The sequence below is a fragment of the Balaenoptera borealis genome (assembly GCF_965194805.1).
Source record: "Balaenoptera borealis genome assembly, chromosome: 17".
NCBI classification, from domain to species: Eukaryota; Metazoa; Chordata; class Mammalia; order Artiodactyla; family Balaenopteridae; genus Balaenoptera; species Balaenoptera borealis.
Genome location: NC_138876.1, coordinates 25614107 through 25632803, shown reverse-complemented (window position 1 = coordinate 25632803; position 18697 = coordinate 25614107). Strand labels below are relative to the sequence as shown.

At 31.8% G+C, this 18697-nt stretch overlaps 1 protein-coding gene across 2 annotated transcripts in view; it reads right to left on the bottom strand.

Moving 5' to 3' along the window:
• The window catches only part of CSMD3 (CUB and Sushi multiple domains 3), a 1186187-nt gene that overhangs the window by 52751 nt on the left and 1114739 nt on the right, over positions 1 to 18697 (bottom strand). For both annotated transcript variants that reach the window (XM_082364543.1, XM_082364544.1), the window contains 5 exons: positions 16517 to 16690; positions 15133 to 15318; positions 13016 to 13189; positions 10697 to 10879; positions 7242 to 7418 (listed from right to left, as the gene is read on the bottom strand). In XM_082364543.1, the coding sequence (XP_082220669.1) occupies positions 7242 to 7418; positions 10697 to 10879; positions 13016 to 13189; positions 15133 to 15318; positions 16517 to 16690 (894 nt within the window). The remainder of the gene's footprint in view (positions 1 to 7241; positions 7419 to 10696; positions 10880 to 13015; positions 13190 to 15132; positions 15319 to 16516; positions 16691 to 18697) is intronic.

The following is an 18697-nucleotide window of genomic DNA, read 5'->3' as shown; positions in this document are numbered from 1 at the left end:
GTATGTAAGGAATGATTAAACAACTCAAATTCTCAAAAACATATAAATTGAAAGGTTTGAGTTTGGTTTTGTGGGAGCTTTTCTCATTAGCTTCTATCATGTAATTGATGCTTATTTGGCATCATTTATGATAAATCTAAGTATATAACCTCTGTGCTAAATATAAAACATAATTGTGGTAATTCTAGTCAATCTATGCCACCTCAAAACTACTTTCTCTTTTAACTTCTTAAATGAGCATTATAAATATGCATTTTTATTTATTATTTGTTTATTATTTATTTTTGGCTGTGTTGGGTCTTCGTTTCTGTGCGAGGGCTTTCTCTAGTCGCGGCGAGTGGGGGCCCCTCTTCATCGCGATGCGCGGGCCTCTCACTATCGCGGCCTCTCTTGTTGTGGAGCACAGGCTCCAGACGCGCAGGCTCAGTAATTGTGGCTCACGGGCCTAGTTGCTCCGCGGCATGTGGGATCTTCCCGGACCAGGGCTCGAACCCGTGTCCCCTGCATTGGCAGGCAGATTCTCAACCACTGCGCCACCAGAGAAGCCCATAAATATGCATTTTTAAATAAAATATGATCACATTACCCACACTTTTATAACAGAATTCATTATTTACTCAATATCTAATGAACATTTTTGCATGTTAATACATATAGATCCATTTAACTTGTTTTTAACGACATGATATTCCCTTGCATGGATATACATGCAATATGATTCATGTAACCAAACCCCTGTGACTGATATTTGAGTTATCCCATCATTTTCCCACTGTACACAGTGCAGCAATGGACATGATTGCTTGGACATTATTACACATGTGCTTTGCTGGGTTTCAAGTCCAGAACAGAGTCCTGTAGCACAATGAAGTTCCAGAAAGGTGCTCAAGCCACTTCCCTGGTAACACTTCTGATTCTACACAATCTCCCAATGCAAAAGTTAGTTTCCTTTTTATATCTCAGTAAGGTAAGTTTTCTCAACTTTAACCTTGGCACTATGACATTTGGGACCAATAATTCTTGGCTGCTTTATGCATGGGGGGTGTTTAACATTGATCTCTACCTGCTAGATACCAATAGCACATCCCACTCACCTGCAATGTGACAGCCAAATATATGTCCAGACATTGCCCCTGGAAAGCAAAATCACCCCTGTTTGAGAACCGCTGCACTGAAGGATAATTCTCTCTTCTTGAGAAGATTTAGATGACTTTTTAGCTTCATCTCCCCCAGTTTCATGCTGGGATAGCCCCCAGCTTTCTCTTGTGTAAGACTAGCCCAGCTCCCTGACCTATCCTCTACAAAAAAAATCCATGAGAATTCTCAGGTTGGTAAAAAAAGATTGGGTAAGGGCCATTTCTGTGCTGGTTATTTGGAACAAAAAGCCGTAGTTTCATTCATCACTGGATATGATTAAGTATGCTGTCCCTGGCCCAAATGACTTGTAGGATGCAGGGCATTGATCAGTTTGGAAGCAGAAGTCCTGGTAGGTTAAAAAAAAAAATCCAAGAAACAAATCATATACTTATATATATGTATACATATACATATATATATATATATATATATATATATATATATTTTTTTTTTTTTTTTCTTTAGACCTGTCAGCCAATCCTTACTTGACAAGCCCTGTCCTGGCACAGATTGTATCTTTTTCCCAAACACTATGTGCCCTAGGTACCAGAGGTGGCTCTGCCTGTTAGATTTTGTGAAAGATAATGTTTCCATACTATTAGTATCTTGAAGGGTTTCTGTGTTAACAAAAATGTATATATGTTTTTAATGAGTATTTACTTGTGCTTAGTTTTTAGTTCTTCTCTCTCAGTCTGAACATTACAGAAGAGGACTTCACCAAATCTTAAAATCAGGACACTGTTATGAGCTTCTTGGTATTGTAGCAAACATCTTTTCCTTCCAGCTTGGTTTAAGTTCTGTGGATGTTTCTTAACATTTATAATTTCTCTGCCAAAGTGTTCATGATATTTGAATGCATGGTTTTGATCTCATGATATATTCTTTTACTCACCCATGAGAAAATTAGTTATTTGGGGGAAACTTCATACTCCAGCACTGGCAGTGGGTTTAATAAGGACCTGTCTGGAGATGCAGAAGGATAGGCATAGAGAAGAGGGAAGAGTTCTTGGTTTCGAGGCATATTTTTAGAGAAAGATTAATTAAGAGTACAATTTCTCAGTTCCTCTATAATCTGAAGCTGGAGAATATTAGCAGTTAGAATTTATGTGAGGAACATTTTATCCTTTTACCAATATCTGTAATAAGGCTAGATATGAGGAAGAAAAGTAGGGGCATTACCATTATTATTAAATTATGTTTATTCCAAAAATGTTTTCTAAAATCATGAAAATGGATAAGGAAAATCACAGGTGACACATCTACACATGTGACTGGAAAGGAAAAGAACAAAAAATCTGTGTGTGTTTGTGCGTGTGTGTGTGTTTGTTTTGCTGCTGGGCAATCAAGCAAATGAAAGGTATATTTGCAAATCACTGTGGTAGGAAATTCTCAAAGGGCAAAAATGCTTGAAATGCCAAAGCTACTTTACTGCGTGTGAAATATTAGAGACCAGAGACCAACCTTACTAAACTTTGCCAGTTCCTGGCAAAGGGCTCTATGATAGGTTCTGGGTAAATGATTTTTTATTAACTGAATCCATAAGTCATCCAATTATATTATATACCCGCGGTTCTCTTTCTATTTTATTTAAACTGTATTTGATATAAACTATATTACTATAATAAGTTAAAAATAAAATAATATTCTAAAAATTGGATCACTCCTTTGATTATCACTATGCAGGAGGTACTAGTTGCCTAAGGATAACTAGCCCAGTGACGGAGGGGGAAAACACTTAAAGTAACCAAAATTTTATTTTAAAAATGTAGAAAAAAATCTAAATGTAATTCAATTCCTTATATTTTACTTTCATTCAACCATTGTAACTAGATGATTTATTCAACTGTATTTTAAGACTTTTATTAATTCTTTCCTATTCAAATCATCCTATATTGAAACGTGTGTCATATAATCAATCTTGTTGATTTTATCTCTTTCAACTGATATTGTCCTAAATCTATCAGATCCCTATTTTCAGTTATAACATATGTGATTCAACAGTACTCCTGTTCTTTTCTTTTGACTCATCATATTAAAATATTTCATCTCCTGCAAGATTTAGATTTATTATTGACATACCTGTACTATATGTTTGAACTCTCATCTTGAGATAACCAAAAAATTATTGCTAAGCTATATAGAGAAAACTGCAATTTTAAGTGGAAAGTACTGTTGAGCAAACACAAATTTTACAAGTGGTCAGCTCATTAAAAAATGATATAACTTTGCAGAACTCCAATTGGTAAATGTAGACAAATTGGAAAAGTAAGAGAGGAATAGGCTATAAATTAACAAAACATTTCTATATGCCTTATAAGCAATGCCCTATATTTATATCATGTCAAATATATTTGACTATGGTAAAAAAAAAAAAAGGAAATAAAGCAAGAAAACAAGGAGGAGGAAAAATATAGAAGGAGAAAATGAAGTGAACTTGATAACATTGCTTCCTGAGTCAAAAAGATTTGAGTTTAAATCTTAGAATCTACATTTACTAGCTGTGTTAGCACAGGAAAGAAAGTTATATTTTCTCTGTAAGATACCATTTCTTCAAATGTGAAATAGAAAGAATAATAGCATATACTTTATAGATTTGTTCTGAGGATTAAGTGAGAGAACTTGTGTAAAGCACTTAACATAAATCCTAACAAATGGTAAACAATGACAAATTTATTTATTATGAATAGAAATAGTAACACTTTGAATGAAAAGAAAAAAAGGAAGGTTTTGTTTTCTTTTGGTGGGTTTTCCAAAAATTGCAATCAGGAATTTGGTTTAGAAATTTAGTTCAATACTTTAAATTTTTTCATACTTAATTTAATTCATTTTAAATTCATATTTATGTCCTTGCATATAGATACTAGAAAAATAATGCCTACAAAAGGCAATTACATTAAATCAAAATTTATTAAAAATATACTTTATTTGAATTTAATGTTTCTGGTATATATAAGAAATAAAAAAATTAATTTAATGGGAAATTTCATCCATTTATGTGGCAGAAATAACTGTTTAGTGGTGAGCTCTGCCAGTATTCAGTAAATCAGTTAAATGATTTGGTGCCTCAGTTTTCTGACCTATGCATATGAGTCTACGATACAATCTCTTCCAGCTCCAAAATCACATGATTCTATCAATCATATATTGAAATTAACTTCCACTGCAAATTAATGAGAAGGACTCTGAAACATTGGTTCTAATCAACAACAGATCACCACATATAAAATTTTCAGTATGTTAGATTCTTTAATTACAGGAGTTTAATCTGTTTTAATTTCCACTGAAACCTCTCTCTGTGTTTCTTTTTGAAGGATATTTTTATTTTTGCTTTTAGTTTGGGTTGCTACTGAGGTGTTTGCCTGTGAAGTAAATCAACTGTTAAAATTCTCAGTTTCTAGTTTAATAGCAATTCATCATTTAAAAGCTAATGCTTGAAATACCTTACTCAACACAATATTTCTCCTTGAAGAACTGATATAAAAAAGACACTTTATATTTTGATATGTTATTTGCTCCTGGCCTGTGTTGAATTGAGTGTTTTTTAACTTGTTTAAAAATTCCTAAGGGAAACCAAAAACAATTCAGTAAAAAATTTAATCTAATTTTCAATCTTAAGAACTAGTATGTGTTTTTCTTTACTAAAGTTGGAAAATACTTTAAATAAAAGACTTAGGCATTTATCCATGAATAAAAAAATTGTTATTCATTGTGAAAAAAAATGTTACTCAGTATATTTCCTTTATTCTGAATATATTCATTATTTCCTTCTTTTTCATAACTGTATATTGAAAACATACTGTATACCAGAAACTGTGTGCTATGTTATCTATAAATTACAAGCCCTCTCTGCAAGTATTTTAAAATGGAGTGGAATGGTAAGTCATGTGCACTAATAGCTAAAATAAAATTCATATGAGATATTTGAGTCAGTCAACAACTACTTACTCAGTCAATTTATGTATCAGGTGCTAGAGGGTCAATGATATAAACAGCCCCAGTTACTAATGCCCTATTAAGTTCATAGTTTAGTGATGTAAGGAACTGCCATAAAAGAGTTTTACAATGTAGAAAGGTCAGTTTTAGCCAAAAGGGATATGAGGAAGAAGTGCCCTAAGAAGGCTTTTGCCAAATGTGCCGTTTGAGCTAATACTTAAAGGGTACTAGGTAAGAGTTTTAAAGGCTCAGATTGGGGTAGTGTACTATGAAAACAGTAAAGCATATTTCTTAATTGTTAGAATGTTCAGTATTAAAAAAAATGAGACATTTGCAAAGTAAGTAGGAGGACTTCTTTCCTTCAAGATGGAGAAACAAGGAAGAATTTACACTCCATTTGAAACAACTTCCCAATCCCACCCCCCTCAAAAAAAATACAAGTTTCATCAGGCAGCAAAGTACAGTGATCCTTGAGTGACAGGAAACAAATGAGGTGAGTGCTATGACTGCCTCGTCTTACTGCCCAAAGAGAGTTTCCAGGCTGTGGCACAGGGAGAAGGACCCCATGCAGAGCCTGGCAGACTCCCTGAGTTGAAAAGATGGATTGGACAGGAGACAACAAAGTGGAGAGACTTAGTGAGACAGAATACAAGAGAGGACACACACACAGATCTCTGGAGACGTAGGGAGAAAACTCCTTGAGCTATTTGGCAGAATACTCATTAAGCCATGAGAAAACTGCCCAAGGTGAAGTAAAAAACTACTTGCAAAGATTAGATGTAACAGTATCTGGTGCTGACACAAGGCCGGGAATATAACTTGTTACTGATTCAAATCAACAACTGAGAAATATTTTGCTATTGCAGATTTGGCTGATATGTTCTATTCAGTGCTTATTTCAACAACCTTCCAGCCATAGTGTGCCTTTACCTTTGAAGAGACACAATATACATGAAGTATCTCAACAGTTTTCAGGCAAGATATTAACTACAACTAACTTTCTCAAGAATCACAGATATGACATGGCATTAGTTTGATGGCATCCTCCTCTGAATAGATTATTTCAGCTATTTATTCAGGGAATACAAATACTCACAAAAGAGCTAAAGAAAAAGGTGGGGGATGCATCATTCGCCCAAACATAGTACAAGGCCTGCCTTCTTAGTAAATTTCTGGGAATTACTAGGTCAGCCAAGGGCTGCTCCACCACTGACACTGTCAAGAACTATTGACCTTCTCCACACCACAACATTAAAATAAGACCAGCATCTTTTTGGATCCTGGAAGCAACATGCTTCTCATTTACAAATTTTACTTACGCCCATTTATGTTAATATTCACAAACGACTTTTAATGAGGGCCTCTAGAGCAAAAGTATAATCTGTTCAAATTTCAACACACAAGAAACTTCCATTAGTCTCCTCAGAGCCTATTTCACTCAAGGGCTTTAGCAACGTCTCATGACTCCTTGAATGAGTCTCTGAACACACCCTAAAATAGCTCTTCTTTTCAAAAATTTCATGATTTACGTGATGCTACTGCAGTTCTTCTTAATTAATATAAGCAGCAGTGATTTTCCAATGGATAGATTATTGTTAGTTAAATAAATTCTATTTTTCCATATATAGGCATTAATTTATATATAGGAATTTTAAATACATTTAAAAAAATCCATCAAGTGGGTAATTTCATTATGATGCTGAATCTCTAAAATGCCACATTTTTTAACATCTCAAGAGGGCAAATCAGCCACCAGGACTTCCGACAATAGTGCACGAACCCAAAAATAATCAGTCTGCTTTTTCAAAAACCAAGTCAACAATTAATATGTGCTAGATTGGCAAAACAAAAGTACATTCCTTGTATTTTTAGTCTTGATTATAGCTGATAATTCATCTCTATTTTAACATACTGTAAAATTACATTTAATAGCACTGATATTCTGTGATCCCTCTTTTCTCTGCCAATGTAATACCTTGGAAGCCAACTGATTCTTAAACCCACTAGTGTACACTTGAACCATAACACTACTATCATCTTTTAATGTGAAGGACAATACAAATATTCAAAACCTTGCCTGGTGTGATTAGTTACAAAATACACACATACATGTTTATATAACTATTTTTCACATACCTAGTGATATTTCAAAATACTGAGAAGAAACTTACTTGTACAGTTAGGCAAAGTTCCAGACCACGTTCCATTGGCTGTGCACTGCCTAACTGAAGGTCCAGAAAGGATATATCCCTCCACACAGGAATAAATGACTGAACTAGAAAATGTTGTGCCATCAATCCGAAAGACTTTTCCATTGGCTGTTGTCCCTGGGTTACCACACTGTACAGCTATAAAACAAAATGGTTAAGAGTATATATAAAAATAGTGCATTTAGGAATCCTCTCACAAAAAGTTAAGGACTAAATGATTGTTTCAGATTATCCAAAGGAGCGATAAAATCCTCTAAAATAAGCACTGAATTCTCTTTTATAAGGAGTTGAAATTCAAGATGAATTTATACTGATCTTATTAGTTTAATTACCGGGATACAAATCATGTAAAAGCTATTTTTTAAAGAATTTTGTGAGTCGTTTTGGTAAAAACTTTGCACAGTAAAGTAATTACTTGAGAGTATTGCTTTTGGGTAACACAAAGTCTTTCAAAGAAGGATTTTAAGAGTCTCTGCCTAAAAAGCAACTCATGTAAAACTGGAAGATATGTAACGAGAAGAAACAAAGATTTACTATAATTATACTTGTAAGAAAACAGATATAAAACATACACTTAAATGTTATAAGCATCATGTATGTTTTTATTTATATAAGTATATAACTGATTTGCACTAAAACATTATAATCTCTATTTCTGGACCAAAGTGTACAAAAAAATTAACTGAGTAAAAACAAAGTCACTAAATTCTAGGAATGATTTTCATTAAGTTTTCAATGTATCCTAAATAGGAGTCACAAACACAAATGCCTTATATGATCATTCTGTATTATGTTTAACTATTTGCCATCAATGGCATAAGTGAATTTTTTAAATATATTAAAAGCAGGCCTATGTCAAATGCAGTACCTAATTTTGTTGTAGTATAAGAAGGCATCTTAATACTTTACAGAATTTAAGGCTATCTATACGAATATGAAGTGTGATTATAATTTCAGAAAGTACCACATATATCCCTTGCTGCATCTTAAATATTTAATTTTGTCGATCATTGATAGTGGTGCTGCATGTTTGTGTGCATGTGTGTGTAGACAGAAAACTTATACATCTTGCACATTACAATTAGGGCATCTTTCTTTCATAAAGGTTAGTAACTGGAGAGTTTTCCATTATGTGTGTATCCATAATCTACCTAACTAATCTCCTGTTGATAAACATGAAATTTAATTTAGTTTAATTTCTCTATCATTTTTGGTTATAATATACTCTAGCTTATATATACAACTATGTACATTGATCCTATTTTTAAGATAAGTTTCTGAAAGTAGAATTTCTGGATAATTTTATTCTGAAAAATATTTTTAAGTATATATAGTGTTACCCAAGATATTAGAAAAATACACACTTGTATCAATAGTGTGAAAGTTTGCTTATTTTCACACATCCTCTCCAATACCATGTCCCATCATTTTTAAACACCTTGTCAGTTTGCCAAAAAATGCTACACTCTTTTAAATTGCATTTTTCTATTTATTAAATTGAGATATTTTAACACATTCATTTGATATTTTAATTTTGTCTATAACATTCTATGAATGCTTTTATATTTTATTGTCAATTACTAAAGTAATATAACATTACAAAACATTTGGAATAAAGAGAATAAAAATACTACAAATTTCACCACTCTGTACTATTATCATTTTTATTGTACTGACTTTTATTTTTTCTCTCAAATGACTATCATTTTCCATGATTTTAATAGAGTACCTCATTTTGAATTTTATTTTTCAACTAAGTATTATATGATTTACATTTTGTCATATTGCTTCATGGCTTTTATTCTAATATTTTTATTGACTATACACTATTATGTAAATATACAATTGGTTATGTAATATTTTTCCTAGTGTTGTCAGATGGTTTCTGTTTTTGCTAGTTATAATCAATTTGAAATAAAAATAATGTGTCTTTATGATTGTGTGTTTTCCTTAATATTTTTATTTTCTTTAGGAAAAAAAAATCCTCAAAAGTGGAGTTAATAAATAAAAGCTAAGAATATATATGCATTTTTATCAACTTAATCTAAAATATAATTTTAAGAAACCTCTAGAAATGTTTTAAAGTTCTAGTTTTGCTGCACATATGCTACAATTTCATATTAAAGCAGGTGAAAAATGATAGTTTGATGTTTAATTGTAAGTTTCTGATTAGTAGTTATGTAGAATTTCTTGTATAGTTTGCAAATTTTTTTGCTCTTCTCTATTTTCTGTTCATTTCCTCTTTCCAGTCATCTGCTAGAATCTGTTTTTCTAAGTGATTTGTATGAGCTCCATTTTATGGGGAAAATATTAATTCTGTTTTATTTGCTACAACTCCTAGTTCTGTTTTATCTGTAATGTGTATATTAACAAAACAAGGTCAGCACCAGGTTGCATTTCATCTAAAAATATTTTGCAGTTCAGCTGAACAAAGAGCTGGCTTAGATATCACCCACATAATGTACGACATCATTATAAAGACTTTGCCTTTGGAAAGTAAGTTTGAGAAATAAAGTGAAGACAGTGTGCTTAGTGTCTTTTGCTCCACAACTTTGTTCCCACCCTTTCCCTATAATAGAAACTGAGCTGCAATTTAATTAAGATTATTAATTTAGTCCAGTTATAAAAAAGATAACTATCTTTCCTAGAATATGGATACTAATTTTAAACATAATATAATTTTCTGAAAATACAGTCAATCAAAAAACTGTCACGAAGGTTTTATTGGGAATTGTTTTCTATTTATAAAACCCATACATTTGGTATAACATCAAGTAAGTTTCATACATACTTTGCAAGTTTAGTTTTTGCACTAAAATAATCTCAAAAAGAACAATTTAAATTATAAGGATAATTTTCCAGCAACATTTCCTTTTCTAGCCAGTCTTGTAAAGATTTAATTATGTTTACTCTGAATCAGTCAGAACAATTAACAATTTTACTTAAACATCCCAAATTTTAAGAATTCTAGTTATGAGCAATACCTATAAATAAAAATATCATTTATACTTAGACATCTTTTTATATTTTTCCATTTCTACAAACCTGAAAACTAAAACAGATCATGAGGTAATGTTGATGTGAGAACAACCTAATTTTTTCCTAATGGTATCAGCAATACAGAGCACTGTGTAAAGGGAAAAAAAAAATCTTTTTTACTTTTCCAATCCTGATATCTACTGTGATGTGAACAATGTATATAAATGACCCCTGAGAGATAATTTTAATAATTTAATAATTGTCATCTATCATATTTCTCTTATAGGACAGTGTTGGTAAAACTGGAATGATACTGCTTTTATTCCATGGTTGAGGACAAGAACTGATAGGAGTAATTTCACTAGCAGCACCCAGTTGAATTTGATACACATTAAATTCCAGCATCATCAATGTTATTAGTTTCTACTTGAGATTACCTTTGCATTCTGGCTGCCTTCCAGTCCAACTGCCATTGGGTAAACATGTTCTTTCTTCTGAGCCATGAAGGATATAACCAATATCACAGGCAAAACGTACAGAACTTTTGGTTCTGAAATTGCTTTCCTGTCTAGAACCATGACCAGGAGTACCTGGATCCCCACATGTCCCAGCAGCATCACCTGCAATGCAGTACAGTTCAAGTTAACTTATTTCAATAAACATTTATTAAGTTATGATTTAGTCCAACATTCTTGTAGGAATTTATTTTTGTGCATGTTGTGTTTTAATATGATAAGTTGACTGGGTAAAATCGCAATTCATATTTCCCATCTGACTCCAGTCATAAGAAAAAGCCTAAAGGAAAAAGAAAATAGTTGCAGAGTATGGTGTTATTTTCCATATCAGTGATATTTGGAGACATTCAATATGCTGAAGACATTTCATGAGTATTTCCAGAATCTAGTTCTTAACCAACGTAACGGAAAATTTATAATTGACAGTTCTTTGGGCTCAAATGAGAATGGATTTATACAATTAAAATTGAAAACATGGACTTGGCAATTTTCATCTTTCCTTCTCTGAATTGAAATCAGTTTCTGTTAAAATAGAACTGTGACATACTGGAAAATACAAATGTTAAAATATAGTATTTCTAAACTTTCTCCCCCTAATCTTCTCTATTAATGACCACTGACCAAAAATGAGTAAGCTGCATACTTCTCATACATGAAAATATAAAAATAAATTGTAAACAAAGACTAGAAACTCTGACTTAAGTTCTTAATAAGGATTTTCTACTCATGACGAAGTGTTTCTCTTTTGATTATAGTGTTTAGGGTTTACTGTCTCTTTATCATTTCTTAAATAATTTTAATTAAAGTTACCACAGTATTAGTATACTTTTGAGAGAGAGAGAGAAACAGAGAAACACAGAAAGAGAGACAGAGAGAAAGTTGAATACATAAGCGTTGAAAGTGCTTTCTGTCTATCTAGATGCTTATTTTGACACACCCTGTGTATTTGGAATCCTTCTTAATATTTCCTCATCTTCATGTGATGCAATATTAATAATCACATAAATATTTAAGGTCACTATTTCACTTTTTAATATATGTGTACACATTTTTTTTTACAACTAAGTAGTAGTTTCCCAATCAATCCTGTGTGTATGACACAGAAAGAGAGAGAGAGGGAGGGAGGGAGGGAGAGAGAGAGAGAGACAGAGAGACAGAGACAGAGAGACAGAGAGAGAGATGTGTGTTATATGTATTATCAGTTAGCTGAGTGAGTAAATTAACTATGATAGTTTTAAAAATCTATAGATTAAATTTGAAGTACCAGGCAGTTATTTCATAGGGTTTAACCACAATTACAAGGGGAATCTGAAACTAAGTATTTCACAACTTTTACCTCTAAAGGAAAAACAGTGTAAAACAACTCCTAATAAGTCATCATATGATCTCCACAGAGATAAAATAATATAAAGATAATGGACAATATGTAAGTAGAAATAACAGGCAGAAAAATAAGCACCAATATCTGGCTGATAGGTAAAAACAGAATAAATAGTATCAAGTAGGGAGAAATCACAGCTCTAAAACTGAAATACAATTTCTGAAGAAAAACAGTAACTTAAACAGCTCAAAAAAGATTTTTCAAATACTCACTCTGTGAACAAATTATTAATTAAAAGTAGACTAAATATTTACTTATTCTAAGAAAACTCTATTGGGATTATAGAGACTCAGGAGTTATATGTTGTCTATTAATAACAAATAAAATTAGGATAAATAAACGTCTTTCATAAAAATTATTGGCTTAGTTTAATTTAAAACATTTAGGGCTTTATTTTAAAATTATGCTATTAAGTAACTGATTGCTTACAAAGTTCAGTTACAAAGAACTGAATTCTAACAGGAAATCACTGATATAACATTGCCTTCTAGGGAAAATTATATTTTATATCTGCTAAAATGGAATAGCTACTTAAGTTTGAATGGTTAGCTATTTTAATGAATAAAAAAGCACTTCACAGAGAGTAGCATCCTAAAACCACTTACATTTGATACAACACAGTTCAAAACATATACCTGTAATTTATCATTTACAAGATCAGCATTAATTTGTGTTCTAAATTCATATTACCTTAAGAAGAATTCCAATAAATGTAAAAATGTTACAGCTTCTCCCATGAGATTTTTAAAAGAGAAATGTATTACTGTATCTCTTTAGATTGTTTTGTGTATATATTCCTAATAATAATAATACTATCAATGTAATTTCCAACACATATCATCCAATTTTCCAAGTGGTACCTGAACAATGAGGTTGTGATCCACTCCAATGGCCATTTAATTGGCAAGTCCTTGATGATTGGCCGAGAAGGGTATGCTTTCCTGTGCAGGAATAGCGAACAGTGGACCCAAATGTATACTTCTCACCAGACAGGACTGCATTAGGAGGAACGCCAGGGTGTCCACAGTCAATCACTACAATACATAATTATTGAATATAAAATTTTTTATATCTCTATCGAACAACCTGCACCAACTTTTTATGAAATAAATCAGAATTATCTGCTCTTATATACACATCGTCCAGAAATCAAATATCTATATGACAGTTGAAGTTACAGGAGTTCTTCTGTCAGCCCACTCACCCTGAGCATGAGTTTAACAGGAACATTGTAAGTAAACTTAAATGATTGAATCGGTATACGCTTGTATGTGTGGGGGTAGTGAGTGTGTGTTTATATACATACGTGCATGGGTTGAAAGTATGTATGTGTCTAGATAAGGATGTGAAAGTCAGGGAGAAGAGTGATGTGGATTGGCTAAATAAGGTCATATAGGATTCAAAATGAGCCCATACAAAAATTAAAAGGGAAAAACTTAAGGGTAAAGGAGAGGGAATGAAGGTGGATCTGTGACACACAATGTAGACTACACAAAATGTAGTCCAGAATAATTCCACTCCAGGCCATTAATGAATAAATTATCCTGTATAAAGAAAATACTCAGTGGCTTATCAACCAAAACACAGCTAAGCATAGCAGAATCAGATGTTAACACACTGAGAATTCTCTTTATAAGCTAGAAGTAGCTTGGGAACTCACTGTGTGCCCCCTTTTAGTTGTAACTTGGAAAAATACTGAGCACAATATGACTCTAAAGTATTAAATAGCACACAAGGGGACATAAGCTTAATAAAATCCCTGAGTACTTAGCACAGTACCAGGGAGTGCTATAGGAAATAAAGAAAAGGTAAAAAGTAAATGAGAGCTAAGAAAATCTGAAGAAGTTCATGTTTTCAGGTCCTACAAAAGATTTTTAACTTTAATGTTGTAGCCACACAAGGCTAAGTAAGTGAATTACTTAAACCATTAGACTAGTCAGTCTACAAAAAGAAATCAAATGCATTTTAAGCAAGGGATCAACAATTGATTTAATTATCTGCATAGAATATGAAATTAGATAAACGCTGTATAAAGTTTTGTTTCTTTGTTAGTTTGTGAATGAGTACATGAATGATGCCACAAATTTTTCAAAAAATCTTACCCCATGAACATAAAGAAAGTGCCTCTTAAATAAAACATGATTATAATGTAATTTTATAATTTAGCAATTTAGTATAACCAAAAATTAATTTCACAATGATTTCTTGATACACTACTCCTTCAATCTATAAAGTTCTTCTCTCTCCTATCATGTCCAAGATTCATCAACTTTGAGATGTAAATATATTTGAGACCTATCAATAAGCTGAATTCCTAGAATTCATGTTCACTTCTCTATGTCTTCACATAATTTTGATTTATTTCTGTTAAATTATTGTCTCACTACACATGTTAATTATATGCAAAGCTTCTATAATTTATTTTATTTATATTCTACAATTCTAACACAACATATAACAAAATGCACTCATATGCTGACTGACTTGAAAGACGATGTGTATCAACATTTCATATGTGCATGTACCTGTATATAATAAATACTTAAAGTCAGTAAGTATTAAGTAACACCTTTGTCTAATTTCTCAAGTATTTTCAAGCTCTTGAGGCTATTTATATTAAACTAATTTTGCTTTAAAGAAATTTGAAATATTAGTACAATAGAGAATAAAAATGTAGTTTCTTCTCATGGGATGGTAACATCATAGAGTATGAAATACATCTGCTTTTAATATTCTATCTGCTCCATGAAGGTTCAAAATCAAGGGATGACAGAGAAATATTAATCACATTATTACTAATAAAAATGGCATTTGGGCATTGAATTGGCAGGATATAAGGAAGTGTAGTTTCAAAATAAAACAATACAATCAATATGCTTCCTTCTGATACATAGCTCTAAATATTTCATAAAGACAGTAAATATACATGTTCCTTCCACGGCATTATCTCAAGGAAGAGTTCCCATTATCTACTTACTGATACATTCTGGTAAAGGTTTGTCCCATTGTCCATTTGGTTGACATATCAAAACTGAAGATCCAAATAAGAAATATCCAGGATTGCAGTCATAGAATACCACCGTGCCATAGGTGAAATTCCCATGTTCTATTTTACTTTCTCTTTTGGAATTGCCTGGAATTCCAGGATCAGAACAGTTGACCACTAAACAAATGACAAATTTTGAAATATATGTTTGGAATAATATACATATACTTATATAGTTTTCCATTAGAAACGTAGTTTCAAAGGTAAATTTAATCAAACAAACCAAAGATTCAAGGAATAAAATTAACATTTTAATGGGATATAATGGACTGAAATTGGTATGGCTGAAAATATTGGAAAAAGGAAAACTTCTTTGCAAAATTGTTTTGAACAATAGCATAATATTATACTGAGTACAGATTTAACCTTTCAAGCTTTATTTAAACCATTAGAAAATGGAGGAAAATGATAATTTGGTTGTTACTTTATCAGACAATACAAAATATACCTCTTTGCAAGTGGAAAAAACACAAAACAATTATCTTTAATATATTTCTATAGAGAGAACAATAAATAAACCTCTAACGCAGGTATCATGGTAATTTAGGCCTCAAACATTGTTTAACCAAAAATATGAAGATTGCCATACTGAGTGAAGTAAGTCAGACAGAGAAAGACAAATATTATCTGATATTGCTTATATGTGGAATCTAAAGAAAACAGTACAAATGAACTTATTTACCAAACAGAAATAGAGTCACAGATGTAGAAAACAAACTTATGGTTACCAGGGGCAAAGAGGGGGAGGGATAAATTGGGAGATTGGGATTGATATATACACACTACTATATATAAAATAGATAACTAATAAGGACCTGCTGTATAGCACAGGGAACTCTACTCAGTACTCTGTAATGACCTACATGGGAAAAGAATCTAAAAAAGAGTGGATATATGTATATGTATAACTGATTCACTTTCCTATACACCTGAAACTAACCCAACATTGTAAATCAACTATACTCCAATAAAAATTATAAAAAATATTTTAGAAATTGAAAAGATAAGTTCCATTAATTATGAAGCAAACTGCAAGTAAAAAAGATATAAATGATTTTATATGCAGCCATAAAATAGGTACAAGATAACATAGTTAGGCAGCTGAAATAAAGTTTGTCAGTTTTGACTTCTAAAAAAGTTAAAAAATAAGAAAAAGGAAAGCATTGCTAATGAGATGACATCAATATTAAATATTTTTGCTTTATTAGCTGAAAATTTTCTACTGTTCTGCCCAAACTGTTTCAAACGTTATCATGCGTGTCTACACAGACACATTACTACCATGCTCTAAGCTGGAATATAGTTAGATTTTTACCTTTGCACATTGGTGGAGGATGACTCCACTGTCTGTTGGCCTGGCACTGTGCTTTGGTTGGCCCTTGCATAAGATACCCAATATTGCAAGAGAATGTTACCACATCATTAAAGTTAAATCCATTTCCACTTGTTCTTCCATAAATTGGACTACCAGGGTGACCACAGCTCACAGCTAATAGCAACAGGGCCAGGGTGGGAGAGACACAGAACAGAATAATTAGTTATCAATTATTACATGAAAATTATACTTAATCATTTCAAAGAACGTGGAAAGAAGGCCACTTTTGTATGAAAATATACTTAAAGTAATTTTACTAGTGCAAAGGAACCATTTAGAATGCCAAAATAGTCTAATATAGTAGAAGTATTATATTCGTAAGTAGACAATTATTTATAATTGTAGTAATTACATGCAAGTAGTGCACAGATATTTAAAGTTCTATGATAGCTTTTCATTCTATTTCTTTTTAGGGAAGAATACTGAAATTCAAAGAAATTTGGGAATGATTGAAATTCATATCACTAGTTAATGGCAAAAAGGAATGAAACTACCCAAATTTCCTTTTCTAGTTAAGTTTAAGAATTGTAGATAAATGAAGGCAATTTTTTGTATTTAATTTTGAAATAGTTTCTTTTAATATTATTTATACAATCATTTTTATGATTAATAGATAAGCAAAAGTGTGCTTGAAGAATAACTTAATGTGACTGCAATAAAAAATGATGCCTTATACTGTAGAATTCTTAACATATTGAGATACCAATATTAAGATTCCCTAAACCAATCAACCTTACTGGTATATTTTCTTCACTATTGATATTTGATAATTTAGCACAGTTTTGTTTGGAAATAATGGTATCAATTAGATGCATTATTTACATCGTTTAGTGTTATGGTTCTCTTTTAGAGTTTATTTAGTGCTGGCTTTTCCCAAACACTCTGTATTCCTGTGAATTGTTTTATTGCATTATCTCACTTTATTAATCACAGGAAGTCCAGTAATACTGCTTCATAACTGGGCACAGTGAAAGACCCATAGTCACTTTTAGTACTTTCAAAATGACCCAAGAGCAATTAATTTTCAGCTGTATTGTTAACATCAATCTATTCATTTGAAAATGTAACTGCATCTTATTCTTGTTTAAAATTATTGATAAAGAAACTTTTTTACCCCTAGGGCCAATTTCCATTTATAGTCTCAATTACTCAGCAAGAAAAATAGTGGTATTAGTTGCCTATGCTTTGATATAATGAAAGGCAAAAAATCTGGGACGGATCCAGCATAATATTGCTGTCTTTAAATCATTAAACGGTCTGCCCCCCTACCCCTGCCACAACACAGAGAAGCAATTTTGCTAACTATATGTTCTATTATCCTATTAAATCTCAACACATTAATGTATTTTCTATTAAACTAGAACTCCAAAAAAATTCTGTTGATTGGATAAGAATTTGACAATGATGGAATTTATAAATATGGATGTAACTGGCCACAAATTAAATATTTCCTGTGAACCCGCACTTAAAGCCCCATGCATTATTTCTCTGAAGCATCCAAAATCTCTATCATTTGATCCTATAGTGTTAAAATTATAACATATTCACAGTGTTTATTCTAATTTTCTAACACCATTTTTAATACAAATGTCAGTGATTGCTGATGGAAATTATTAGGAGAAAAAAATAAGAAATATATGAATAATTTACTTTCTGATCCAAAATAGGATAGATTGTGATATGAAATACTGTGTCCTGCTGGGTATTCAGTGGACTAAGAAAAAGTACTAGAGTTATTACTCAGTTATTTTAAAATTCATTTTATCCTTCATGTGTAAATTCACATCTAAATTAACTTAAAAGATCAGATGGATATTTGTTGAACTAGTAAGATCTTTATTAAAACAATTCCAAAATTGTTCTAAATCCACAAAGTAATGACAGACTTTCTAATATTTCTTCCACTTTCATGGTGGATGGTTTTATATACTTCTGAACACACCCTACTTTAAAGACTAGTGTGTGTCAGTATAAAAAAATGCGCTGTGAGAACTTAGTTTTTTAAATACACACATGCACACGTGCACACACACGTATGTATGTGTGGATCTGTCTATATAATCATTTCTCTTACCTAAGAAAAAAATTACTGGTAATTGCAAGAGAACTAAACAGAGGTCT